The sequence below is a fragment of the Verruconis gallopava genome, assembly GCF_000836295.1.
Source record: "Verruconis gallopava strain CBS 43764 unplaced genomic scaffold supercont1.32, whole genome shotgun sequence".
In the NCBI taxonomy this organism is placed as follows: domain Eukaryota; kingdom Fungi; phylum Ascomycota; class Dothideomycetes; order Venturiales; family Sympoventuriaceae; genus Verruconis; species Verruconis gallopava.
The window spans coordinates 169,828-190,073 of record NW_015622168.1 but is presented as its reverse complement, the minus strand read 5'-3'; the positions used below and the strand labels follow the sequence as shown (position 1 = coordinate 190,073).

The window sequence follows — 20,246 nt, the reverse complement described above, 5'->3', positions numbered from 1 at the left end:
AGTGTGTATGTGTACGAGTCGTAGGCTGTTAATAATAATGAAGGTTGCTCACCTGAGCGCTGGCTCTCGACCACGGCTCTTGCCATGTGTCGGCTGATCCTGCCTTGGCCATTGCGTGCAGACTCTCGCTTGCCCGCTCCTTCCCGGACTTGCTGGGGAGGCCTCCCTCGTTCCTGCCTCCGTTACTCGGCGCTCTCGGGTACCAGGACAAAGTTGCAGCTGGCCTGCTTGTTGTGGCCTTGCGGACTGAGGCAGCATCAGGAGCTCTCTTTTGGCTAGTCTTCCACTACCAAGCTCCTCACTTGAGCGGTCTAATTGAGTATCTTCTTGTGATGCTGTCATATGCCCCGTCCACCAGGTCGCATTGACTTTTGCATGCAGCTCATAATGAGTGGCGAGCACGGCCGACCATACTCCTCACCAGCCCGCGGACTTCACTAAATTCTAGTCGAAATCATGGACGTCGTTGCGGTACGTTCCCGAGACCCCACTAGCGTGCATCCTGTGATGCCTTGCTTGGGGGTGGTCAGGCTAATTGCTGTGTAGGCAGTCTCTGGCTACATCAGCCGTATGGTTTCTGTGGGGGATAGCACGGCTGGAGGGTCGTCAACCAAGATGAAGATTTTGCTGTATGTTTTTGTCACACTTGCAATGTGCGGAATCAGTACGTCTAGCTAATGGCTCTAATGGTAGACTCGATGCCGATACTGTAGGTTTGTCTTACCTTGAGCAGCAGTCTCCACATATCTAAGCTGAATGCTCCGCGAAGGTGTCCATTGTGTCGACCGCTACCACACAGAGTGCCCTGCTCAACCATGAAGTCTTCCTCACCGATCGCCTTGACAACCAAGCCCGCGAGAAGATGCGTCATCTACGTTGCTTGTGCTTCGTTCGACCCTCACCAGATTCCATACAGTTTCTCATAGACGAACTGCGCGACCCCAAGTATGGTGAATACTATCTGTACTTTAGCAACATCGTCAAAAAGTCTGCGCTGGAACGACTAGCGGAAGCTGATGACCATGAGGTCGTACGCGCGGTTCAAGAGCATTTTGCAGACTATCTCGTGATAAATCCTGATCTCATGTCCCTTAACTTGACTTTTCCCCAGCGCCGCATATGGAGCAATAGTCCAGATATGTGGAATACTGATTCGTTGCAACGGACTACAGAGGGTATAATCGCTCTGTTATTGTCGTTGAAAAAGAAGCCACTTATAAGATATGCAAGGAATAGCTTATTAGCAAAGAAGCTTGCCACCGAAGTACGATATCAGATGACGCAAGAAGATCAGCTGTTCGACTTCAGGAAAACCGATACCCCTCCCATTCTGTTGATCCTGGATAGGAGAGATGACCCGGTTACTCCGCTTTTAACACAATGGACATACCAGGCCATGGTACACGAGCTTCTGGGTATTAGAAATGGTCGCGTCGACCTAAGCGACGTGCCAGATATACGTCCTGAACTCAAGGTACTCTTTTGGTCAACGTGATTCTAGATACCCTTCGCTGATAAATCAATCCCCAGGAGATCGTACTCCAGCAAGACCAAGACCCATTTTTCAAGAAGAATATGTATCTCAACTTCGGCGACCTTGGCCAGAACGCAAAGGAATACGTCGAGCAATACGCAGCGAAGCGGCAAGGCAACAGTCAGATGGAGTCGATTGCTGATATGAAGCGTTTTATTGAAGAGTACCCAGAATTTAGAAAGCTTTCGAGCAACGTGACAAAGCACATCACGTTAGTAGGGGAGTTGAGTAGGCGTGTTGGGCAAGATAATTTGTTAGACGTGAGTGAGCTGGAGCAGAGCATAGCCTGTAATGACAATCACTCTCACGATCTTAGGGTGCGTATTTGTCTCTCTTTTGAAGTGTAGAAAGGCTTGAAACGATACTAACAAGACGGCGTGTAGCAATTACAAATATTAATTCGCAATCCAAATGTCTCAGCGACGAACAAATTGCGGCTTATCGCCATATACGCTTTGCGCTATTCAAAATCAACTAATAACAATACACCAGCCCTAATGGAGCTCCTTGCCGCAACCACAACCCTTCCCAAAAATCGCATTGACATAGTCACGAAGCTCCTTGATTACCACAATTCTCTGCAGGCTGTTCCTCAAGCAGGGGGCCCAGGCGGCCTACCAGACCTATTTCAGTCTGGATCATTTTTCTCTGGAGCGCGTGACCGGCTGTCCCGAGGACTCAAGGGCGTTGAGAACGTATATACACAGCATTCCCCACGTCTGGAGGCTATCCTACAGGACTTGATCAACCGAAGGCTCAAAGATAGCATGTTCCCATTCTTGGAAGGCGGAGGGCAAACGCGCGACAAACCACAGGATATAATTGTTTTCATCGTAGGCGGTGCTACCTACGAGGAGGCCAGGGTGGTAGCCCAAATTAATGCGAGCTCACCGGGTGTGAGGGTCGTTCTCGGTGGGACCACTATACACAACAGCGAAAGTTTTTTGGAGGAGGTAGAGGACGCGGTGGATTCTTGGCCAAGAGCTCGCGAAAGTACTGCAGAGGGGAGACTCAGACGTGAGATTGGCCGGTAACAGAAGGACACAAAGCAAATAAGGGGGGCAAACAATAGACAAGGAGCTTTGCAAGAGAACGTGATTTGTCGTGAAATGGCAAAATACTAAAGGGAATATTCACGTACGTTATAGCGTTATAGAAGAAAAGTCTATTCACATGCGCTGAAAAGACGTGCGATATTTGACTGTTTTCTCCCGAAGGCGTATCGTACACATCTCATAGCATGTCTCCACATCAAGCTCTGATAACCCGTCAATCCTCGCGATAGATATGTACAATACGGGTATGAAGGCCTCCTCTTTTGCTTTATGCATGTTCGTTCCACTGCGTGACAAATTACGAGCTTGCTGAGACTAACTCCTTCACTTTACTCTCGATAGCCTTTTCGTCAAGGTCTAGAACGCGTGTTAGCTCTGCCCTATATTCACAGCGCAGAAAGAAAGGGGTCGAAACACATACTACTCAAAGGAACCATTTTTTCCTTTCCATACTCTGTCCCAACCACGTAAGCAATCGACCAACTACAGATAGATGTTCAAGGCGAGCATACCATATCGTGCCCACACCTTTGGCTGAACGTCGAACGCCTCTCGTATCAAGATAGGAGTGTGGGGGTTGTGCTTCTTCATTGTCGGATACGATCTTAGCAGGAATTGTCTTTTATACATAAGTGAGCTCAGCGAAAGCCGTGGATGGATTGCAGTACTACGGACCTAGTAGCGGCGCTGTGATCCGACTTCTGGCACAGATGGAAGCGAAGCTCTTTGAGGCTCTGAGAAAAGGCATATTTAGTTGCCATCGTGCAAGGCAGAGTGGTCAATGGTAAGTTGTTCAATCAATGACAAGACTCGCGGTGCTTGAGGGAAGGTCGCTCAAGAAAGCTCGGGCGCAGAATCGGGAGGTGGTGCCAAGACTCGCCTCAGCCCGGACTTATCGTGCCCCAACTCCGCCGTCATCGCCAAAGAGCAAAGTCCAAAGCCCAACAACATCAGTCATTGCCCGAGCATACACCACCAATTACATTTCTTTCTTACCCCCCTATCGCGGGGTTACAAAATCTCCTCTCTTAGCCATACTTCACCATGTCGCAACGAGCAGGTCTCCGGCTGCTGCAGGCGTCCAAGCAGGCCGGCGTAAGATCCTCTTTCAGACAGGCCTTTTTCCGCCGAAATGCCTCGACAGCGGCAGAAGCATCACCAGCTAGCACGGAAGGACAGAGCGCATTCCAGAAGCTGTGGAACAGCCCGGTTGGCCCCAAGACGGTGCACTTTTGGTACGCAAATCCACCCGCCCCGGTGTGCGTCATGCTCCCTCGAGGAGCTTGAAGTCACTTACGAGACATGCGGGATCTATGGAAACACTGACGCATTCCAGGGCACCGATAATGAAGTGGGGAATTGTTCTTGCTGGCGCAGCAGATATGGCACGACCTGCTGAGAAGCTGTCCCTGACGCAGAACTTTGCGCTGATGTGTACGGGCGCTATCTGGACGCGTTGGTGTCTGATCATCAAGCCTAAGAACGTCTTGTACGTTTACCTCCCGACTATCCACTCCATCTGCCTATCTTGAGGCTACAGTGCAAAATCATGCTGACCACTAGCTTTTGCAGCCTCGCGACGGTCAACGCGTTCTTGTTCTGTGTTGGTGCCACACAAGTCACAAGGATAGCCCTCTATAGGCGAAGCGAGAAGGGAAAGAATGCCGTGGAGGAGGCCAAGGAAGCGGTGCAGGAGAAGGTTGAGACTCTCAAACAGTAGAAGGGCACATTTAGATATCGGGGAGGAAGTGATAATCGAAAAGACACGGACCCAAGTTCCTAGAGGCGATCTCCTAGCTACTTCTACTTCGGAGTACACGGCATAATCTACAATTCCCATAATCCAAATGTGCATACCCGATTTTCTCTGTCGTGGCTGAATACAGCACTGCTGCTTTTTGTTTACCAGCAGAATTGCTCAAATTTCTCGGCCATTGCTTGAAAAGGGTGTTGTTTCTCGTCCTCTTATGTCTAGTCCTTTCAAAATGTTTGAAGAGGCAAAACGTGTATGTTTTGATTTCGTTGTATTGCTCCATTCCACGGGATGGTAGCGGAGAAGAGAAAGCAGGCTTGTGAGTCCTAGACACGGGAGCATTTTGACGTCTTCAATTTATCAGGTCACGAACAGCCACCTATGCGGATTTTGCCTCAGGATATGTGAGGGCTGCTCTATCATGCTTAACAAGGATGAGCGGGCGCTCTCAGGAGATCGTTTAGATTTCGCTAAGGTGAAATAACCAAAGCAGATGCAGCCCAAATTTGAGTTCGAAGCGTAGTTCATGCTGATTCGTTGAGCTGCGCAACAAGGCTGTTTTTAGAGCAGATCGACTTGCAAGCATTTAGCTGCGCAGACTAAAGCTTCCTACGAGGACCGAGACCGTGGCATTCTCCGAGTTCAAGTTGCATTGGGCAAAGCGTCCCAAACCGCAGGCACATTTTGGCGAAGCCCTGCATTTTCAGCCACCAATACTTGCGCCCGTGAAACAGTTCGCCAAATGAGAAAGACCGGACAACATGAGCTGAGCCTCGCTTCAACATGGAACGAGGCCGCCGCATCATCAAATCTATAAATGGGGTCGACGTCCCCCGCGTCGATAGTGGATTGCTGAGCGTCCTTGTCCTACCGCGAATCGTTGCGCCTCGGGGCAATGGCAAATTACTTTCAGCAATGGGCGCCGCAGTTCACGCAAAATACCGAGTACCAACCGGTCCATAATCCACATAGCGAAGAACCACCGTCGAACGTTGGGAAACCATCGGAATTTTTCATTCAAGACCACCAGAATCAGGAACTTCTTCTGCCGCAAAGCAGATACAAATCACCCCGGCTGTTCAGGTCAAATTTCGGAGGCCTGAAGCGAACACTTGTCTTCTTCCTTTGTGTCGCGCTCTCTGTTCTGCTCGTGAATATCTTCTGGCTGCTGTACGCCAAAACACATTACGGTGGGATCGAATCTGGATACGGGATCATCCAACGTGGAGACTGCAATGAAGTGAAGAAGACGAACACATGGCTGCATTTATTGATTAACATCCTATCCACGCTATTGTTGACCGGAAGCAATGCCTTTATGTCAACCTACTCCTGCCCGAGCAGAAAGGAAGTTGATAGAGCACATGCCCGGAAAAAGTGGTTGCATGTTGGAATGCTGAGCTTCCGAAATTTGACCAGGATTGCAAAAAGGAAGAGCCTCGTCGTCATTCTTTTGTGCTTGAGCAGCGTGCCTTTTCATCTACTGTTCGTTCTTCATGGAACGTCGTAATTGACCCAGCCTGTGCTGATGTGATCTCAGATACAATTCCATGGTGTTTGTCTCTCTCAGCTCAAACAATTACTACTGGGCAGTTGCAACCGAAGATTTCGCAAATGGTGAGCCGTTCAATCTGACGGGGCCTCTTTTCTCATTCGGCGGAAGTGGGGAGTTTTTCCGGATTCCACAGCTTCCAGACGGCTCTGCAGACTCTACTCTTGCTGCCATACCATACGACCAGGGTGAGGTTGATAAGCTCTATGCTTATTTTGATGGAATTCAACAGAACGCGTCGAAATGGGAGACCCTTAGCAATTACGACTGCATCAAAGCGTATTCAAATGTTTTTCTTGCAGGACGTCGCAACGTGATCCTCGTTTCGAGCCAAAGGAACGATACAAATTCTATCCTCAAGTACGATAGCTCCGTCCTCGTGAGCGGCAACTTAGATAATAATTGGTGGATATGTTCTTCCAATGGCCAGGATGGAGGCAACCTAGTATGTCAGCCTGACAGCTATCTCCCCAAGGCGGATGAATGGACTGTGTTTGGCTATCCTATTGATCACTGTCTCAGTGAGCAGGTGGAAGATGTGTGTGAGGTTGAATTCAGCCTGTTGATAATGATTTTGGTCATATCGTTCAATCTCCTGAAAGTGTTGGCAATGTCTTTTGTGCTGTGGAGGTATAAAACAGAGCACATTCTCACCTCGGTTGGTGACGCGGCTGCGAGCTTTCTGGCGAGAGAAGATGACACGACGAGAGGCATGTGCCTTGCCGATCGGGTAAACATCAAACACCTTTGGCGCATCCCTGGCGCTGGCCTTCCATACAGCGACAAAAGGCTACGATGGGCTCAATCAGTCAACAAAGGAAAGTGGACGTTTTTTGCATTGCTGCTCGGAGTTTCGTATGGTCTTATTGCTTTATTTGGTGCCTGGGGTTTTTCTCACACCAAGAAAAGGGGTGTCAGTATGTCGTTTTCTTCTCTTTGGCAACTCGGCTTCGGTACCCCTCATCAAGATGCCATTGTGATTTACGACCTCCAAGGTATTAGCACAATCGGCATGGCCGTCTTGGCAAATTTACCGCAGATTTTCCTAGCCATGGTTTGGTTACTTTACATGGGGATCATTACTACCATGTTCCTCGCCTCAGACTGGGCCCGCTATAGCTCGCGGGCACAATCGCTGATGGTCAGCAGCCCTAAAGGCGAACAACGAAGTATGTGGTTCCTTGGTGCACCTTTTGCCTATGGGAGCGTTCTTCTCGTTCTGCAGATCATCCTCCATTGGTTGATCTCCCAGGCCATTTTTGTTATCTCAATAATGATATACAATCCAGATGGCAGTCCTGCACAGTCACTCTCGAAATTCGTCAACTGCGGATATTCTCCGATTGCTATCATCTTCTCTATCATCGGAGCAACTGTCATAGTAATGAGCGCAATTGCACTTTCGATGAGAAGGTTCCCTACGGGAGCGCCACCTGTGGTGGCAACATGCAGCGCGGCAATCAGCTCAGCATGTCACCTAACAGCCGGTTTGCACAATGAAGCCGTAGTTTACGAGAAGCTACTGTGGGGACAATCTTCAGTAGGTTTGAATGGTGTTGCACATTGCTCTCTAGTACCAGCGAGTCATGCTCGAACAGGCCAAGTACAGCCACCCATTCCCGGAAGACTCTACTCAGGCCTGGAACACGATCCTCTGTACTAAATATTCACTTGTTCATAACTCATTCCATAGAATCAAGATTTACATAAAGAAACTTGCGTTCACTGTGCATCTTCATGGCGTCCCTGAAGAGCTAAAACATCAAAATTGAAGTCCCGCCAAGATTGAAATTATAGCTAAGAATGGACTGAACATGTGTGAAGTCAGTCCGCCATTGTTTCCAATCTGCCCTGCTGACGTCTCCACGCCTCCAACGCCGCTTCTTGTTTGCCCATTGTTTAAAGTCGTCCTAACTCCACTGGATGCAGGTCCACCTATTTTCGGCGTTGGTACTCCTGACATTCCAGCCATCTCAGGCATGCCCGTTGGCGGAGAGGTCGCAACATTTTGAGGGGATGGCATAACGTTGTGCGGACTCGGTAGGTTCTTCGGGAGTTGTGGTGTGCCCTTTGGGGGTGATGGCATGTTTCCCACAACCCCTGTATCAGTTCCTGGTGCAACAGGCATTGCTTTGTCTGGTGCAGATACATTAGCTGGACCCTTCGTCCCATCATCCGAAGGAGGGAGCCCTGATGTAGGTACAAGATTTCCGCTTGCTGAAGAGGTAATGTCACTCAAAGGTGTCGGCAATGTGCTTAGCGATGACGGCAACCCACTCATCGGAATCGATACAGCATTCGGAGGACTTGGTGGTTTTGCCCGCAAAGTTGGGGATTCAGGCCAAACGCTCGGGTTCGCGAGTCCTAGGGTGAGAGTGATTTCGCTGACGGCAGAAGAAGTCATGATTCCTGGAGATGGAGAACCTGGAGCGATGGGGTTATCTCCGTGAACTAGCTGCTCGTTAGGAAAAACCGTTTCGATCTTTTCATAGTTCAAGTCAGGATCTAAACGCCAACAATAGCGCCTGTTCTTAAGTGGCTTCTCCTCAAATCAATCTTTGCTTCTTCACGAGCTGGATCTTTCGCTCTCAAGTACTGTGAACAGTCGACTTCCTCTGCCATGCCTAAGACGACATCGACGTTATTTGCCGGCCCTATCAAAGCATGCCATGTAGCATCATCTCTGCGTAATCGAATATTAACGCAGTCTACAGCAATTGTGCCTGACTTAAGACTATTCTGGACCCCCAGGTTTTGTGGATTCACGTCCCTGCCTGTAGCCGCTAGGTTACAATCACTAAAAGTGTATGAATGTTATAAAAGGAGCGTACGTACAGACACAAGATTCAGCTATGACGACATAAATACTATTGCCTGGATTCTCAGGAGCTGGACGGCCATTTAAATCTGATTTCGCGTTGAGTCGAAGGCATTTCCCACAGAAATGTATTTCACCCTTGGTGGAACCAGGAGTAATCAAAGTAACGGATGCCGATGAACCAGACTAAGTTGAGTGATGTTAAACACTGAAATCATAATGCATGTTGATTTACACATACGGAATTGTAAAACATACACTCCCCGGAGTGTTCTTTGCGGTTTGAATTTCCGATTTTCGTCCTCTCCATACGACGAGAATCTCCCATTATAAATTCCAGCTTCTATCAAGTGTGCCTGCAGCAGTATTATGCTTCGAGTCAACAACTTCGACATCTTTGATGGTAAAGCTGGGCAAGGTGGACGAAAGCAGCAAAAAGCTGATCCATTGGCCAAAGCCTTATTTAGCACCTAGAAATCGATTCCATACCGTTAAATGAAGCTTTAAAAAGGATGAACAGCTGAATCTCATTATATGAGATTACAGTGAAGTAGTCGTTTGATGTTTCTCCCCACATTTTGCGGATCTGGTGGTCACTGGTCATCTACATCTCACAAATAACAAAACCTTGCTAACAATGGCCAAACACTTGGCAGCAAATCTAGAGATGGAGGCAGAAACAAAAGCAGGGTATCATTCTTTCTAATTGCGATTTATTTAGAGATAAAGTCTCGGATTTGGTCTCTTCCGAGTGTAGCGTCCTTCAAATTAGACACATCCTCAATTGATTGGGCTTCTTTCATGACCGACTTTGCTTGCTTTCTCCAAGTCATCCATATAATCGGCTACTGATCTTGCCCTCTTAGTTTCATCTTTCGGATTAGTGTCAAAATCTTCAGGCTCCTTGTGGATATGACTACGACTTGAGCGGCCCGGCATGTTAAGACTAGGTTAGGTCTCAAATCTATGATAAGTCAATATTCGTAGGGCAGACTCGAACCTCTGAGAGCCATGTAAGCTTTCCCAGAGAATCTCGCTCTATGATGATAGTTTTGCTCATTCTACCTATCCAAACTCACCAACAAAATCTAAAACACTTCTTCTCTTGATCGTGCAAGTCTTCCTATTAACTTATGCTTTGTCCAGGAGCCGCTTCATTGTAGTTCAGTGCCTGAACCACATATAGTACTCCACGTATGTGTCCGCCCAAGCTCTTATTTGATTGTATCCTTACAAAGAACAAAGTCGCAGATGAATCTTTGATTATGCAAGGGGTGCTAAGATAACAGTGTACAAGTCGATGCGAAGTCTTGGAAAGCAGCGGCCTTTTAGCGAGACTGCATTCGCATCTTAGTATTGTCCATGCGGCTAAATTCCCTGAACATACATTAGGACTTTGAAGGCATCGATAAATGCTCCTAGCATTATTGACGAAGCTTGGAAGTACTGTCGCCATAAAGTAGCTGGCCAAGGGCATCGAAGCGTTAATGATCACGGTCTTGTCGCAGATGGACTGAACATATCATTCGAGTAACATTCAGTTCCATGCATTTGTCCTTCGTATTCATGAGCGCGTCTCCTTCGGTTCCCTCTCACGCCTCATTCTCCACACTGTGTAGATCTAGTAAATCCCCTGGTCCAACCTTCCTCTCAAGTAAATACGCACCCCCCGGCTTTAACTTGCGATAGTATTCGGGGTTGTAGCTCAACTCTTTAAACCCGACCTTTTCATACCATTTTCTTGCTTGTTCGTTTGTTTCCCACACGTGTGCTGTAACAGTTCCCACGCCATACTCATGAATAGCACGTGCAGTAACTTGCCTAAGCAGTGCCCTCGCGAGCTTCATTCCCCTAAACGGTGCTAGGGTGGTCAAAGTGGATATGTAGAGGCTTGGATTTGGATCTGTTTGTGCTGGGTGGGAGATCAGTCTACAGCGTACACCGGCCACAACTCTTGACGCCTGAGTTGTGGCGTCAGTCCAGATTGCCACCATGGATATACGAGATGCGACCTCATCAGTCAGGATATCGTTATAGAATTTGTCAGGATATGGAACCGGAAGCAACAAGCTTGTCATACGCCGGAAGGAAGGGAGCGTGTCGACCGTTATGCGTACCAGGTCAACATTTGGAGGAAGCTCAATCGTCGAGTCGACGGGACGATTCTGGAGAGAAGTGTAGGTGACCCCAGTTGCATTCGTTGTAGTTTCTTTCGCACAATAGTCTTCCTTCTCTGTCATAATGTTCTTCTCTGCGGAGGCTTTGGGTTTCATAGGCTCGTTGGCAGTAGCAGCGCTTGATTGCGAGATACCATTGTGTTTCTCGGACTGTGGCTGGGACATGTTCAGCCAGCCAGCCAAAGTAGTCTGTACCATCGCATTCTACTATTCGGTAAAATTAGATACTTAAGCTCTTAGTGCCCAACATTGCTATTGTAACATTCTGATGGGCGCTGTCTTTGACTGTGAAGATGCGGCGGGAGTCGGAGGTTGTGGTCACAGCGCCCGTGCTCATGATTGAAGTAAAGGAAGACGTCGACCCTTCTAGCCAGCCATTGTTCAACGTATTTTTTTGCGCGACAGCTGCAACACATCGCGAGAATGGGCGCAGGCAACTCAAAGCCCGAGGAGGGCCTTGCTCAGCATGTTTTCAAAGCGTATGTGTTAAATTGAGCTTTACTCCCACTTCTGCGATCACTGATGAGATGAGATAGGGATACGCCAACCAGATTTTCGGGTGACCTTGTAGAATCGTTGCAGGACAGCTCACAGGTACCTCACAGCCATGAATACCAGTTGCTGCTATTCCACAAAGTATACTAATAAGGTTATTTGATGCAGTCCGATGCGACGCGGTCGGCCAATCTGGAGCTCAAAATCCAAACCCGCGTGACCTCCGAACTTGAGAAACTGGCTGCTGAGGAAGAGGCCAAATATAAGGCCGTCGCCGAGTCGATATCTAAACAAGCAGAGGAAACACCTTCTTCCGATGAAAACCCTTCTCTAACCGACAAGCTCACTGGTGTCGCCGCTGAAAAGGAGCGCAAAGCACAACTTAGTCACTCGTCCGTCAGCAAGGAGATCGCAGACCTGCGCAAAAAGCTTGAAAGTAGGAAGAAAATTGAACAAGTAGATGCGGGAGTGGAGAAGGCGAAGGAGGAACTTGTGCAGTGTTTAAGATTGAACGATAGAAGACCATTGGACTGCTGGGCTGAAAAGGAGGCATTCAAGCGCGAAGTAAGCAGATTGGAGAGGGAATTTGTGGAGAGAACTGTTCGATAAAGCGTGCACATTCGCATATATGGCACAACAAGAGAAGTAGACCGTGTATCTATATACAATGAGGGCATTGGAGACGTAGATTTGTGTTTCAAGAACAAGCAATGAAAACCAACAACAGAAAGAATCAGGTTCTGAAGAACTGAAATGTTATATAAACAGCCTCTAAATCTGAACCTTGAGCTTCTCCGCTATCCTCTCTTCGCTATCAAAGTAGATAAAAGTAGGTCAAAGGCCAAATTATCTAACAGCTCACGTATCTCTCCGATGCCGCAGATATAACGTCATTCGTGAATGGCATAAAATATAATTACATTGACTCCGGAGGGATGAAAATCTAGCCGAAAGTATAAGTAATACAAGGGTAAGACGATCATGTCAGAAAACGCAGCGTTCAAGAGTTCTATGATGGTTTACTGACTAGATTTAATCTAGAATAGGTTCATCCAAGGGTGATCGATTCAGCTAAGATGGAAAAATCGAACACTACCCAAGCAGAGGCGGCGCAGCACATTTATAGTGTTCGAGCGTCCATGTACGACAACTCATTTCACCCTAGTTTTGCAGAGCACATTGTCAACTCACTTGAGCTCAAGCCTGGAGAGAGAATCTTGGATTTGGCTTGCGGCACCGGCCTTGTTACTCTTCTAGCAGCCGATGCTGTCGGTTCAACAGGTTCCGTTGTTGGGGTGGACATAACACAAGAAATGCTAAACGAGCTACATACCAAGATTACTGAAGCTCCGAGAGACCGCTATAAGCACGTCACTATATACAACTACGACATTACTAAACTCCATGAGATGACCAATTTGATGCGAGGAACTTTTGATGCTATCTCATGTACTGCAGCATTGTCCTTGCTCCGAGAACCTGATGTTGCACTCCAGAACTGGATAGAGTATCTCAAACCCGGTGGGAGAATAATTGTGGATGTTATGGACGTTGATGCTTTGCCCGAGGAGATTGCAATGGAGCGAATATACCATCGCTTGGGCATTGAGTCGCCATTCCACAGACTCTGGTTGGAAGATAGCATATCTCTTCGCAAGATCTTACAACAGTCTGGCTTGGATGTAAAACGTACGTGGATTATGGAGCCTAGGAAGCTGGGAGTCTCGTACCTCAGCATAGACAGCTGGGAGAAGAAGTTTAATGCTATCATTCATACGCCGCCACACCAGGCACTGGCGGATAAAGGGCTAGTGCAGCAGGCAAAGGTTTTATTTGAAGAGGAGTGGACAAAACTTGCAACTCATAATGGAAAAGTGAAGGATTTTGACGGTGTCTGGATTGGTCTTGCGCACAAACCAGTTCACACGGCACCCGTTGGAAGAGGGAGCTGTGCATGTGGCGCCATCCACTGGACTGCATATGCTAGAGGAACAGGAGGAACAAACTGCTACTGTGCAACTTGTCGCAAGATATCTGGTTCCCCGTACATAACATTTGTTCACGTTCCCCTCTCGCGCCTGATATTTGATCCTCCCCACGGAAAACCGTATATGCAGACGTACTGTGCATCTCCGCACGCTGAAAGAGGATTCTGCTCTCAGTGTGCGAGTACTCTAACTATGTGGTACAAAGAAGACCCGGACATCATCGCAATCGCGGTGGGGAGTCTGGATGAAGATCAGAGTGATGCCACGTTTTTCAGCCGGCCGATCCAGAACATATATTTGAAAGATTTACCAAAGTGGTACAAACTTCCTGACGATGGGCTTTTTGGGCATCAAACTATGAGATCCGCAGGGAAATTATTAGGCAAAGAGTGACACGAAAAATATGCATAATCATGGGAATTTCAAATGTTAAATTTCTTTGGTCATTCTAAAAGTCATTAAGCTTAAAATATTATCCCAATTATTTAATTTAATTCGTGAAATAATCTCTGTCTGCCACCGGAACGAAGTCTTGTTGCTACGGTTCATGTCAGGAAAAAAAGCTGAGCTCCTTGCGTGCGCTGAAGGATATCAAAAGTTTTCCAGATTTTTTTTTTGTCTTTATGCTTCTTGTCGACTTAAAGCCTTCAGCTCAGTGAGATAGGTCTGTATAAAGACTCCGGTAGGAATTCAGAGAGACGTTAAAGTCAGACCAATCTAAATTTTTGCTATCCTTGCCTCTATATCATTATATCTTCTGCTTAAAAAGGTTTCATAAAGGCCGTACTGATGATCACCAGGCCGCTTGACTTACATTTTAAGATTTTGGATCAAAAAAATTCTCATTGAAGCACGCCTTAAACCCGTAAAAGAGGAAAAGTAAAGCACGGAAGAAACTAATAACTAGCCAGAAAAATAACTAGCAGCCAAAACATAACCTCGACGCGATCTTAATCTTTGCGTTTATTGAATGTTGCCACGGACTTCAGCGATCATGTCAACCTAAGGAAGCTGCAAGGTACTTAAAGACCACCAACAGCCTAATAAAGAATAGAATATGGCAATTACCGTTCTTTCTCAAGTTAATTTCTAGAAGGATGAATTAGTAAGCCAGGGCCGAGGTAAGTTATCACAGAGGCTCAAATATTTGTCTTTCAACAAAAACAGCTCTGAAGGACACGAAATCTGCTATCAGGATCCAACCATCTCCATAGAATACTTCAAATGATTTATGAACAATTACAGTCAAACATTTAAGAGAGCAGTACAAAAGCGAAAATTAGATGCTTTCAACCTTCCAATTATCCTCTTTTGTAAGCTAGAATGTGCGATGGACTTCATTGCTCTACGTTGCGATCGAACGAAGGATAGGAAGTTGGAATGAAGGCAATGTCGAAATCTCTTGTTTAGTGTAACACAATGCTAAAATTATTTCTTGTTCGTCCTGGATTGACCTCAACTTTAGGGAATGATCTTGCTTTGGTCTCGACCCGTGGGCTGAGCACCCATAGAGAGTAGTACAGCTTAGCTGAAATCTTCTGTTCCAACTTCTTGAATCCAAGGCTGTCCATTATATCTTCGAGCCGTCGTTCGCTTAAATATCGCGAGTTTGTGATGCATGGAGCAGGTAGCACAAAGAACAACAGAGGCAGGATTCGTTCCAGGCTAAATCTTAGGAAATTACACGTCCGACGTAGCATGTCCCCTCGAGCTTCAGGCTCTGGTACGTAGTTGATAACCAAAGAAAGAGATATAATATCAAAACTTTCTGCTTCGGAGACAGGCAGAGGACGTTTCATGAAGTCCTGTTGCTGAATCTTTGGGTCTTGCGAATTGAGATCAATCCACGTCATGTCGAACAAGCCGGATCTGGAGCACGCATTGCTCGTTGAGAGAGCCCCGACTTCTAGCATTCGAAGTCTATCGTTCTTGCGACGGAGCTCGTACTTCTGAAGCCATTGCATGAGCACTTTTGAGCTGTCGCCGCCTCGAGCAAGTGATTGACCTGTGATGCTAGCAACTTGGTACGTTTTGAGACCACCGCGTTTCTCAATTTCGCGATGTAACGCTTCCGCCTTGCCTTTATCTCCTGACTTGATTGCTTGAGCAAGTTCTTTATTCAGTTGATGATGGGTTCGGATAATTGCCCTAGTAGCTTTGGACGGCAGAGATCTTTTGAGGTGTTGAGCCAGCGGTGGCCGCCCTGAAGATAGTCCACCTTTAAGGTCCTGTTTCGGCATGAGACAAATTATGCATTGCTATTGTTCTTCTCTTTTTTTTTTTTGTTTTGCAAGGAAGCCCGAGATTCTACCTTGGTATGGTGTGTGGCCTTGCAGCCTTACGAAGCTTGCTTCGGTGCGCTGCTTCGGACTTGCGCTCGCGCCGAGCTGCTTTCCGCAACTCTAAAATCAGATCGACAGACACGACCATTGGTAAAGCTTTTACTGAATGGCACTACGCTAACTGCTGACGTCATGTATCGCGAACAATCTTTCTGCCTGAATATCATAGCTGAGCTTTCCACTGTTACTATTGCTGTCCCCTTTGTGGATATTTGTAAGCCGAGGGGTCATCGAGGCACAATTATCTACCAATCCGGCTTTCTGCTGATGCAGCAACCTCAAGGGATTAGCATGGCTTATCCAGACTGAAATAGGAGCTCATTGGCTTATTTTGAGGGGTCACCGCAAAGTTAACTAAAGAGCGGCATATACGAGGCTGTCGACGAGGATAGTCACATTCTGGACCTTTGAGGACCAGCACCTAAGAGTCGGAACCTGATAGATGTGTGGCCAAATCTGCACTAATTATGCAATCTGGGTTTGTTATAATAGACCGAAAAGTCCTTGAGAAATCTGAGCAAAGGGTCAATCCTGAGTATCCCCTACAACTCGCAATCTCAACAGACTCTTAACCTATATCGCACTGTCTTTGTCAAGTACCTCATTATGAAGGCCGTTATTGTCAAAGAAATGGGTAGCGAGGCTACCGTTGTTGACGACTTCGAGATACCAGTACCTGGAGACGATCAAATACTCGTCCAATCCATCTACACGGCGATCAACCCAGTGTAAGATGATCACACCATTCGGCTGCACGCTGTTGCTGAAACAATTACACAGAGATTCGTATATGGCGTCTTCAGGTATCCTTGTGCTCAGTTGGCCACTGGTTCTTGGGTGTGACGCTTCCGGCGTGGTCGTCAAAGCAGGACAGAAAGCTCAAGGACCTACTGGACCTCTTAAAGTTGGTGATGCGGTGCTGGGCTGTACAAGGCTTGGCGACAAAGCGTATGGCACCGCTCAAGAATACGTAAATTCAATTAGAATCACGTTCTGTATTCTTTCCCTGACGCACTTTTTGTCTAGTTTCTTATGGATGCCGCCCTTACAACTCCAAAGCCTGATAATATCTCCATGGCCGAAGCGGCGACGGTTGGGGTCGGATTCTACACTGCGTGTCTTGGTGTCTTTGACGGTTTGAACATCCCCATCCCTAGGAGTCTTCAGGAACTTCCACATGCTGGTGAGGAATGGGCTCTCGTCCTTGGCGGCTCCAGCAGTGTCGGTAAATTTGCCCTTCAGCTGCTCAAGGCTTTGGGGTACAAAGTAGTTGTTACCTGCTCTCCAAAGTCTTCCGAAGTAAGAGACCTAACAAGCTATGTGTGATTGAGAGCTAGACTGACACCTTATGAAGATGCTTAGGTCCCTCGGCGCAAGCGAAACTCTTGACTACAAGAAACCCGAAACAGAACTGCTTAAGCTTCTCTACTCTACCACCGGTGGCAAATTGATACGAATCTTCGATGCAGTAGCCTCTAACCATGACTTCGTCAAGGCCTTTTACGAGAATGTTGAGGGTGAAAAGTTCTTTTCAACAACTAATGACTGGACACCTTTCGAGCCATCTGATTTTAACGGTGCACGCATCAGTTCCGTTAAGCTTGGCTCCATTGGTCGTCCTGATGCTGCTGAACTGAATAATACTATCACCAAACTGATTCCCCTCATGTTTCACATGCTCAAGACTGGTATGGTGCAACCTGCAGAATACGAGCTCATTGGCAATACTGGCTTTACCAGTGTCATTGAAGCTTGGGGATATCAGCAGACCGGCAAAGCTGGTTCAAAGAAGGTGCTTGTGAAACTGCAGGATTTTTGATAGGATGAGACAGAAAATATTGGGAGGCATCCAAAGTGTAGAGCCCTCATTCTACGAAGTCGTGTCATTCGTTCAAGATCTACAATTGAGGTAATTTTCACGGCCGTCGCTTTCGTTATTCAACTTCCATAGCTATGCAATGAAGACGACTATTCCACGAAACGCACCTTATATCTGAGTAGTGAGCAGTCCTAATTCTTCCAACTCGATTTCATCATCTCCTTGTTCCCGATTGTCACCCCTGTTATCTCCATGAATACCTCTTCCACGGTCGTCCCGTCCCAAACGCCTTTTCGGGACACCTTTTTACTCCCTTTCGCTTTCTTGGAAGATTTCTTCGTGCTTGAGATGTCTCTGTTCAATTGTTCAACGTGGTCTCTGCTGCTCTGCTTATACGATCGTGCATCATAACTCGACTGCTCCCACGAAACAGTCTGCGTTGACGCATTGCGCATGCAGTATTGCCCTTTAGCACGATCTGAGCAGAAGGTGAGATCCTTCTCTGTACATGCTGCTGAGGCAGTCTTGACATATTCTCCGACTTCCGGCGTTGCAAAATGTACGTGGGGTGAAGCTCGTCGTTGTTGGCTACACCGTGCATATGGATGGCGGGATCGTTCTCGATATAAAGCTTTAAGTTCGTGATCTGCAAGAACTGATAGTGGCCGTGAATCCTGAATAGGATATCCTTCGCTGCCTGATGTTGTTTTGGGCTTTCTGTCTCGGTCTCGTTGATGCAGTTTGCGGTTGTCGTAACTATCCCGAGCCTCTCTATTTTACACCAAAAATTAGTACACGTAGCATCTCCAATGCTACCATCAACATCAACCAATCAGGCAGAGGGCAGACGAATAAATCAGTCAGATTCATAACCGTGATCATCGTAATAACGACGACCACGGGACACTTCATGCGAACGGTACCTGGAAACTTGGCCATCGTGTCCTCGTCTTTCACGCTTCTCCTTCTTATCAGCATGCTGTTTCTCCCACAAGTTGGCACCAAAGCCGCCAAGTACTGCGCCTGCGAGGGTTCCGAAACGGTTGCCACGACCGACTTGGTTGCCGATTAAACCGCCGGCGACAACGCCAAGGGCTGAAGAAGCAACATCGCGATTGCTCTTCAGAGCATCCTTAGCCTGTGCTGCTATCGAGCGGCTGCGCCTTCTTTCTTTGCGACGGTCATCATCTCGATGTCGATTACGGTCCCTTGAATGATCTCGAGAGCTGTCAATTGATCTGGATCTTGAGCGTTCTTCGTCATGAATGTTTCGGTCGCTTCTAGATCTGCGGTCGCGGTGACCACGGCGATGACTATCTCTTGAAGGTGATCGTGAAGGGGTCCAGTTGTCCTGGGGAGGAACGTAGGTCGGATAGGCGCCGCCTGTGGCATAACCGTTTGGCCCAGCGGACATATTGTACGGAGCTAGAGCACGTCAGTATCCTGTTTAATAACATTGAGTTTGCCAGATTAATCACGCACCTTGATATGACTGAGCATCTGGCATGTGATATTGTTGCTGCTGAGGCGGTTGGTGCCCACTTGTGAAATTCTCAGCGTAACCAGCGTGTGGTGTATAGCCAGGGTTTATAGAATTACGCCTTGGCTCCCAGCTCCCTTGAGGCTGATTTTGAGGCGACGGTGCAAAAGAAGACGCCATGTAGTACTGATTACCCAACCTCTCCGTATTAGGACGAGGGTGTTCAGTCTCCACTGAAGATAAATTGGATTGATAAGGCGGAGCAGCGGTCTGTATGGAGTCAATCATGGTATTCTTCTTCTCTTATCAACGTTTATCTGTGAAACTCACTTGTCGGTTTGAGTACAGCCCAGAATTTTGCGTTGATAATTCTGAGTCACGATCATATATATCCTTTTTCATGTAGCTCGCGTCATTTCCAGTGAATCGTCTATCTGATTCAAGCCGCTCATTTGGGTAGTCTTCGTATGCCTGGACAGGTGGCGGTGGAAAATATGGACCGGTCCCGGGTTCCCACGATGGAGGAATTCCGCGTGACTGCTGATATTGGTCTCGCGTCATTCCGTCCGAATCATAACCACGGTCCAAATGCTGACTGCTTGTGTAACGACGATTCCGCCGCGTTGGCCGCTGTGAAAGCCTTCTCCTTGATGACTCTTCTGTGTCATTTCCAGATTCAGACGCCGAGTAGTCTTCACTTTTTTCTTTCTTTCTGCTATTTGCCTGCGATCGAACGTCTTCATCATTGCTACGGCTGTCACTGTTGTCGTGCATCTTCTTCCCAGCGTCCTTCTTCTTCTTCTTTTTGTCCGATTTCGATTTGGAACGACCGAATTTTATTGGGGTTTCCTCGCCTTCAGGCCTGAAATAAGATAGAGTGTGAAATGCTTTGTCCGGGATCTTCTCAGAGCCAATGCTCAATGCCTTCAGCGCGAGCAAGGCCATTTTGGGAGTAAGTTCTTGGGGATATCGTCGCGGTAGCTTAGCTTTGGCACGCTTGACGTCAGTTAGAGCTTAAACTAGTGACGAATGTTTACGTTTTTGTGAGGCAAAGGACCCGTAATTTTATGCCGTCTTGGGAATAGGGTTTTGAAATGGAAGGTTGCTTAGCCAGGGAGAGTGTTCAAGATGAAAGAGTCCTATTCTTTAGAAGTAAGTCGAGCGCTTCTTCATCTTTGCTGAACACAGAGAGTAGGTAACGATTGGTTCTAACAAACATCGAGGTCGCGTCAC

The 20,246-nt window shown here is 47.3% G+C and overlaps 11 protein-coding genes across 12 annotated transcripts; 6 read left to right on the top strand and 5 right to left on the bottom strand.

Moving 5' to 3' along the window:
* Positions 1-309: 309 nt before the first annotated feature.
* PV09_07755 (uncharacterized protein) lies at positions 310-2,834 on the top strand. Its single transcript, XM_016361565.1, has 6 exons — positions 310-471; positions 547-629; positions 694-709; positions 770-1,474; positions 1,531-1,851; positions 1,918-2,834. The coding sequence occupies exons 1-6, from the start codon at positions 457-459 to the stop codon at positions 2,566-2,568; spliced, it is 1,791 nt and encodes a 596-aa protein (XP_016210644.1). The 5' UTR covers positions 310-456; the 3' UTR covers positions 2,569-2,834.
* PV09_07754 (uncharacterized protein) lies at positions 1,940-3,419 on the bottom strand. The gene is made up of 4 exons (XM_016361564.1): positions 3,265-3,419; positions 3,102-3,208; positions 3,011-3,043; positions 1,940-2,946 (listed from the first exon to the last, which is right to left on the bottom strand). Exons 1-4 carry the CDS (start codon positions 3,348-3,350, stop codon positions 2,888-2,890), a joined length of 285 nt encoding a protein of 94 aa, XP_016210643.1. The 5' UTR covers positions 3,351-3,419; the 3' UTR covers positions 1,940-2,887.
* Positions 3,420-3,510: 91 nt separating this feature from the next.
* Positions 3,511-4,699, top strand: PV09_07753 (uncharacterized protein). The gene is made up of 3 exons (XM_016361563.1): positions 3,511-3,824; positions 3,926-4,078; positions 4,162-4,699. The coding sequence occupies exons 1-3, from the start codon at positions 3,634-3,636 to the stop codon at positions 4,307-4,309; spliced, it is 492 nt and encodes a 163-aa protein (XP_016210642.1). The 5' UTR covers positions 3,511-3,633; the 3' UTR covers positions 4,310-4,699.
* A 503-nt stretch (positions 4,700-5,202) lies between these two features.
* PV09_07752 (uncharacterized protein) lies at positions 5,203-7,576 on the top strand. The gene is made up of 2 exons (XM_016361562.1): positions 5,203-5,827; positions 5,883-7,576. The coding sequence occupies exons 1-2, from the start codon at positions 5,238-5,240 to the stop codon at positions 7,555-7,557; spliced, it is 2,265 nt and encodes a 754-aa protein (XP_016210641.1). The 5' UTR covers positions 5,203-5,237; the 3' UTR covers positions 7,558-7,576.
* PV09_07751 lies at positions 7,532-8,535 on the bottom strand. 2 transcript variants are annotated; one of them, XM_016361561.1, is made up of 2 exons: positions 8,172-8,535; positions 7,532-8,030 (listed from the first exon to the last, which is right to left on the bottom strand). In XM_016361561.1, the coding sequence occupies exons 1-2, from the start codon at positions 8,296-8,298 to the stop codon at positions 7,657-7,659; spliced, it is 501 nt and encodes a 166-aa protein (XP_016210640.1). In that variant the 5' UTR covers positions 8,299-8,535; the 3' UTR covers positions 7,532-7,656. The 2 variants fall into 2 exon arrangements, with proteins under 2 accessions (XP_016210640.1, XP_016210639.1); XM_016361560.1 differs by having other exon boundaries at positions 7,532-8,535.
* Positions 8,536-9,386: 851 nt separating this feature from the next.
* PV09_07750 (uncharacterized protein) lies at positions 9,387-11,192 on the bottom strand. Its single transcript, XM_016361559.1, has 2 exons — positions 10,100-11,192; positions 9,387-10,049 (listed from the first exon to the last, which is right to left on the bottom strand). Exon 1 carries the CDS (start codon positions 11,085-11,087, stop codon positions 10,305-10,307), a length of 783 nt encoding a protein of 260 aa, XP_016210638.1. The 5' UTR covers positions 11,088-11,192; the 3' UTR covers positions 9,387-10,049; positions 10,100-10,304.
* A 71-nt stretch (positions 11,193-11,263) lies between these two features.
* PV09_07749 (uncharacterized protein) lies at positions 11,264-12,182 on the top strand. Its single transcript, XM_016361558.1, has 3 exons — positions 11,264-11,368; positions 11,426-11,483; positions 11,553-12,182. Exons 1-3 carry the CDS (start codon positions 11,313-11,315, stop codon positions 11,991-11,993), a joined length of 555 nt encoding a protein of 184 aa, XP_016210637.1. The 5' UTR covers positions 11,264-11,312; the 3' UTR covers positions 11,994-12,182.
* A 278-nt stretch (positions 12,183-12,460) lies between these two features.
* On the top strand, positions 12,461-13,767 carry PV09_07748 (uncharacterized protein; the record flags this gene model as incomplete). Its single annotated transcript, XM_016361557.1, has 1 exon — positions 12,461-13,767. The coding sequence occupies one exon, from the start codon at positions 12,461-12,463 to the stop codon at positions 13,763-13,765; it is 1,305 nt and encodes a 434-aa protein (XP_016210636.1). The 3' UTR covers positions 13,766-13,767.
* Positions 13,768-14,544: 777 nt separating this feature from the next.
* Positions 14,545-15,638, bottom strand: PV09_07747 (uncharacterized protein). Its single transcript, XM_016361556.1, has one exon. The coding sequence runs from the start codon at positions 15,610-15,612 to the stop codon at positions 14,779-14,781; it is 834 nt and encodes a 277-aa protein (XP_016210635.1). The 5' UTR covers positions 15,613-15,638; the 3' UTR covers positions 14,545-14,778.
* Positions 15,639-15,767: 129 nt separating this feature from the next.
* Positions 15,768-17,689, top strand: PV09_07746 (uncharacterized protein). Its single transcript, XM_016361555.1, has 4 exons — positions 15,768-16,442; positions 16,495-16,684; positions 16,741-17,013; positions 17,069-17,689. The coding sequence occupies exons 1-4, from the start codon at positions 16,321-16,323 to the stop codon at positions 17,531-17,533; spliced, it is 1,050 nt and encodes a 349-aa protein (XP_016210634.1). The 5' UTR covers positions 15,768-16,320; the 3' UTR covers positions 17,534-17,689.
* PV09_07745 (uncharacterized protein) lies at positions 17,545-20,209 on the bottom strand. The gene is made up of 3 exons (XM_016361554.1): positions 19,344-20,209; positions 19,016-19,283; positions 17,545-18,958 (listed from the first exon to the last, which is right to left on the bottom strand). Exons 1-3 carry the CDS (start codon positions 19,956-19,958, stop codon positions 18,390-18,392), a joined length of 1,452 nt encoding a protein of 483 aa, XP_016210633.1. The 5' UTR covers positions 19,959-20,209; the 3' UTR covers positions 17,545-18,389.
* Between the last annotated feature and the right edge of the window lie 37 nt (positions 20,210-20,246).

Bases quoted from the DNA above. Each gene is read 5' to 3' on its own strand.
- PV09_07752 (XM_016361562.1), top strand. From the start codon at position 5,238: ATGGCAAATTACTTTCAGCAATGGGCGCCGCAGTTCACGCAAAATACC. The intron at 5,828-5,882 runs GTTCGTTCTTCA...ATGTGATCTCAG, and splicing joins AGCGTGCCTTTTCATCTACT to ATACAATTCCATGGTGTTTG.
- PV09_07747 (XM_016361556.1), bottom strand. From the start codon at position 15,612: ATGCCGAAACAGGACCTTAAAGGTGGACTATCTTCAGGGCGGCCACCG.
- PV09_07746 (XM_016361555.1), top strand. From the start codon at position 16,321: ATGAAGGCCGTTATTGTCAAAGAAATGGGTAGCGAGGCTACCGTTGTT. The intron at 16,443-16,494 runs GTAAGATGATCA...ACAATTACACAG, and splicing joins TACACGGCGATCAACCCAGT to AGATTCGTATATGGCGTCTT. The intron at 17,014-17,068 runs GTAAGAGACCTA...CACCTTATGAAG, and splicing joins GCTCTCCAAAGTCTTCCGAA to ATGCTTAGGTCCCTCGGCGC.
- PV09_07745 (XM_016361554.1), bottom strand. From the start codon at position 19,958: ATGGCCTTGCTCGCGCTGAAGGCATTGAGCATTGGCTCTGAGAAGATC. The intron at 19,284-19,343 runs GTGAGTTTCACA...GACTCCATACAG, and splicing joins GGCTGTACTCAAACCGACAA to ACCGCTGCTCCGCCTTATCA. The intron at 18,959-19,015 runs GTGCGTGATTAA...GACGTGCTCTAG, and splicing joins AGATGCTCAGTCATATCAAG to CTCCGTACAATATGTCCGCT.
- PV09_07751 (XM_016361560.1), bottom strand. From the start codon at position 8,298: ATGACTTCTTCTGCCGTCAGCGAAATCACTCTCACCCTAGGACTCGCG.
- PV09_07755 (XM_016361565.1), top strand. The intron at 1,475-1,530 runs GTACTCTTTTGG...ATCAATCCCCAG, and splicing joins ATATACGTCCTGAACTCAAG to GAGATCGTACTCCAGCAAGA. The intron at 1,852-1,917 runs GTGCGTATTTGT...GACGGCGTGTAG, and splicing joins ATCACTCTCACGATCTTAGG to CAATTACAAATATTAATTCG.
- PV09_07754 (XM_016361564.1), bottom strand. From the start codon at position 3,350: ATGGCAACTAAATATGCCTTTTCTCAGAGCCTCAAAGAGCTTCGCTTC. The intron at 3,209-3,264 runs GTCCGTAGTACT...TATGTATAAAAG, and splicing joins GATCACAGCGCCGCTACTAG to ACAATTCCTGCTAAGATCGT. The intron at 3,044-3,101 runs GTATGCTCGCCT...TGGTTGGGACAG, and splicing joins AAAGGTGTGGGCACGATATG to AGTATGGAAAGGAAAAAATG.
- PV09_07750 (XM_016361559.1), bottom strand. From the start codon at position 11,087: ATGGTACAGACTACTTTGGCTGGCTGGCTGAACATGTCCCAGCCACAG.
- PV09_07753 (XM_016361563.1), top strand. From the start codon at position 3,634: ATGTCGCAACGAGCAGGTCTCCGGCTGCTGCAGGCGTCCAAGCAGGCC. The intron at 3,825-3,925 runs GTACGCAAATCC...GACGCATTCCAG, and splicing joins CCCAAGACGGTGCACTTTTG to GGCACCGATAATGAAGTGGG. The intron at 4,079-4,161 runs GTACGTTTACCT...TAGCTTTTGCAG, and splicing joins ATCAAGCCTAAGAACGTCTT to CCTCGCGACGGTCAACGCGT.
- PV09_07749 (XM_016361558.1), top strand. From the start codon at position 11,313: ATGGGCGCAGGCAACTCAAAGCCCGAGGAGGGCCTTGCTCAGCATGTT. The intron at 11,369-11,425 runs GTATGTGTTAAA...GAGATGAGATAG, and splicing joins GCTCAGCATGTTTTCAAAGC to GGATACGCCAACCAGATTTT. The intron at 11,484-11,552 runs GTACCTCACAGC...TATTTGATGCAG, and splicing joins CGTTGCAGGACAGCTCACAG to TCCGATGCGACGCGGTCGGC.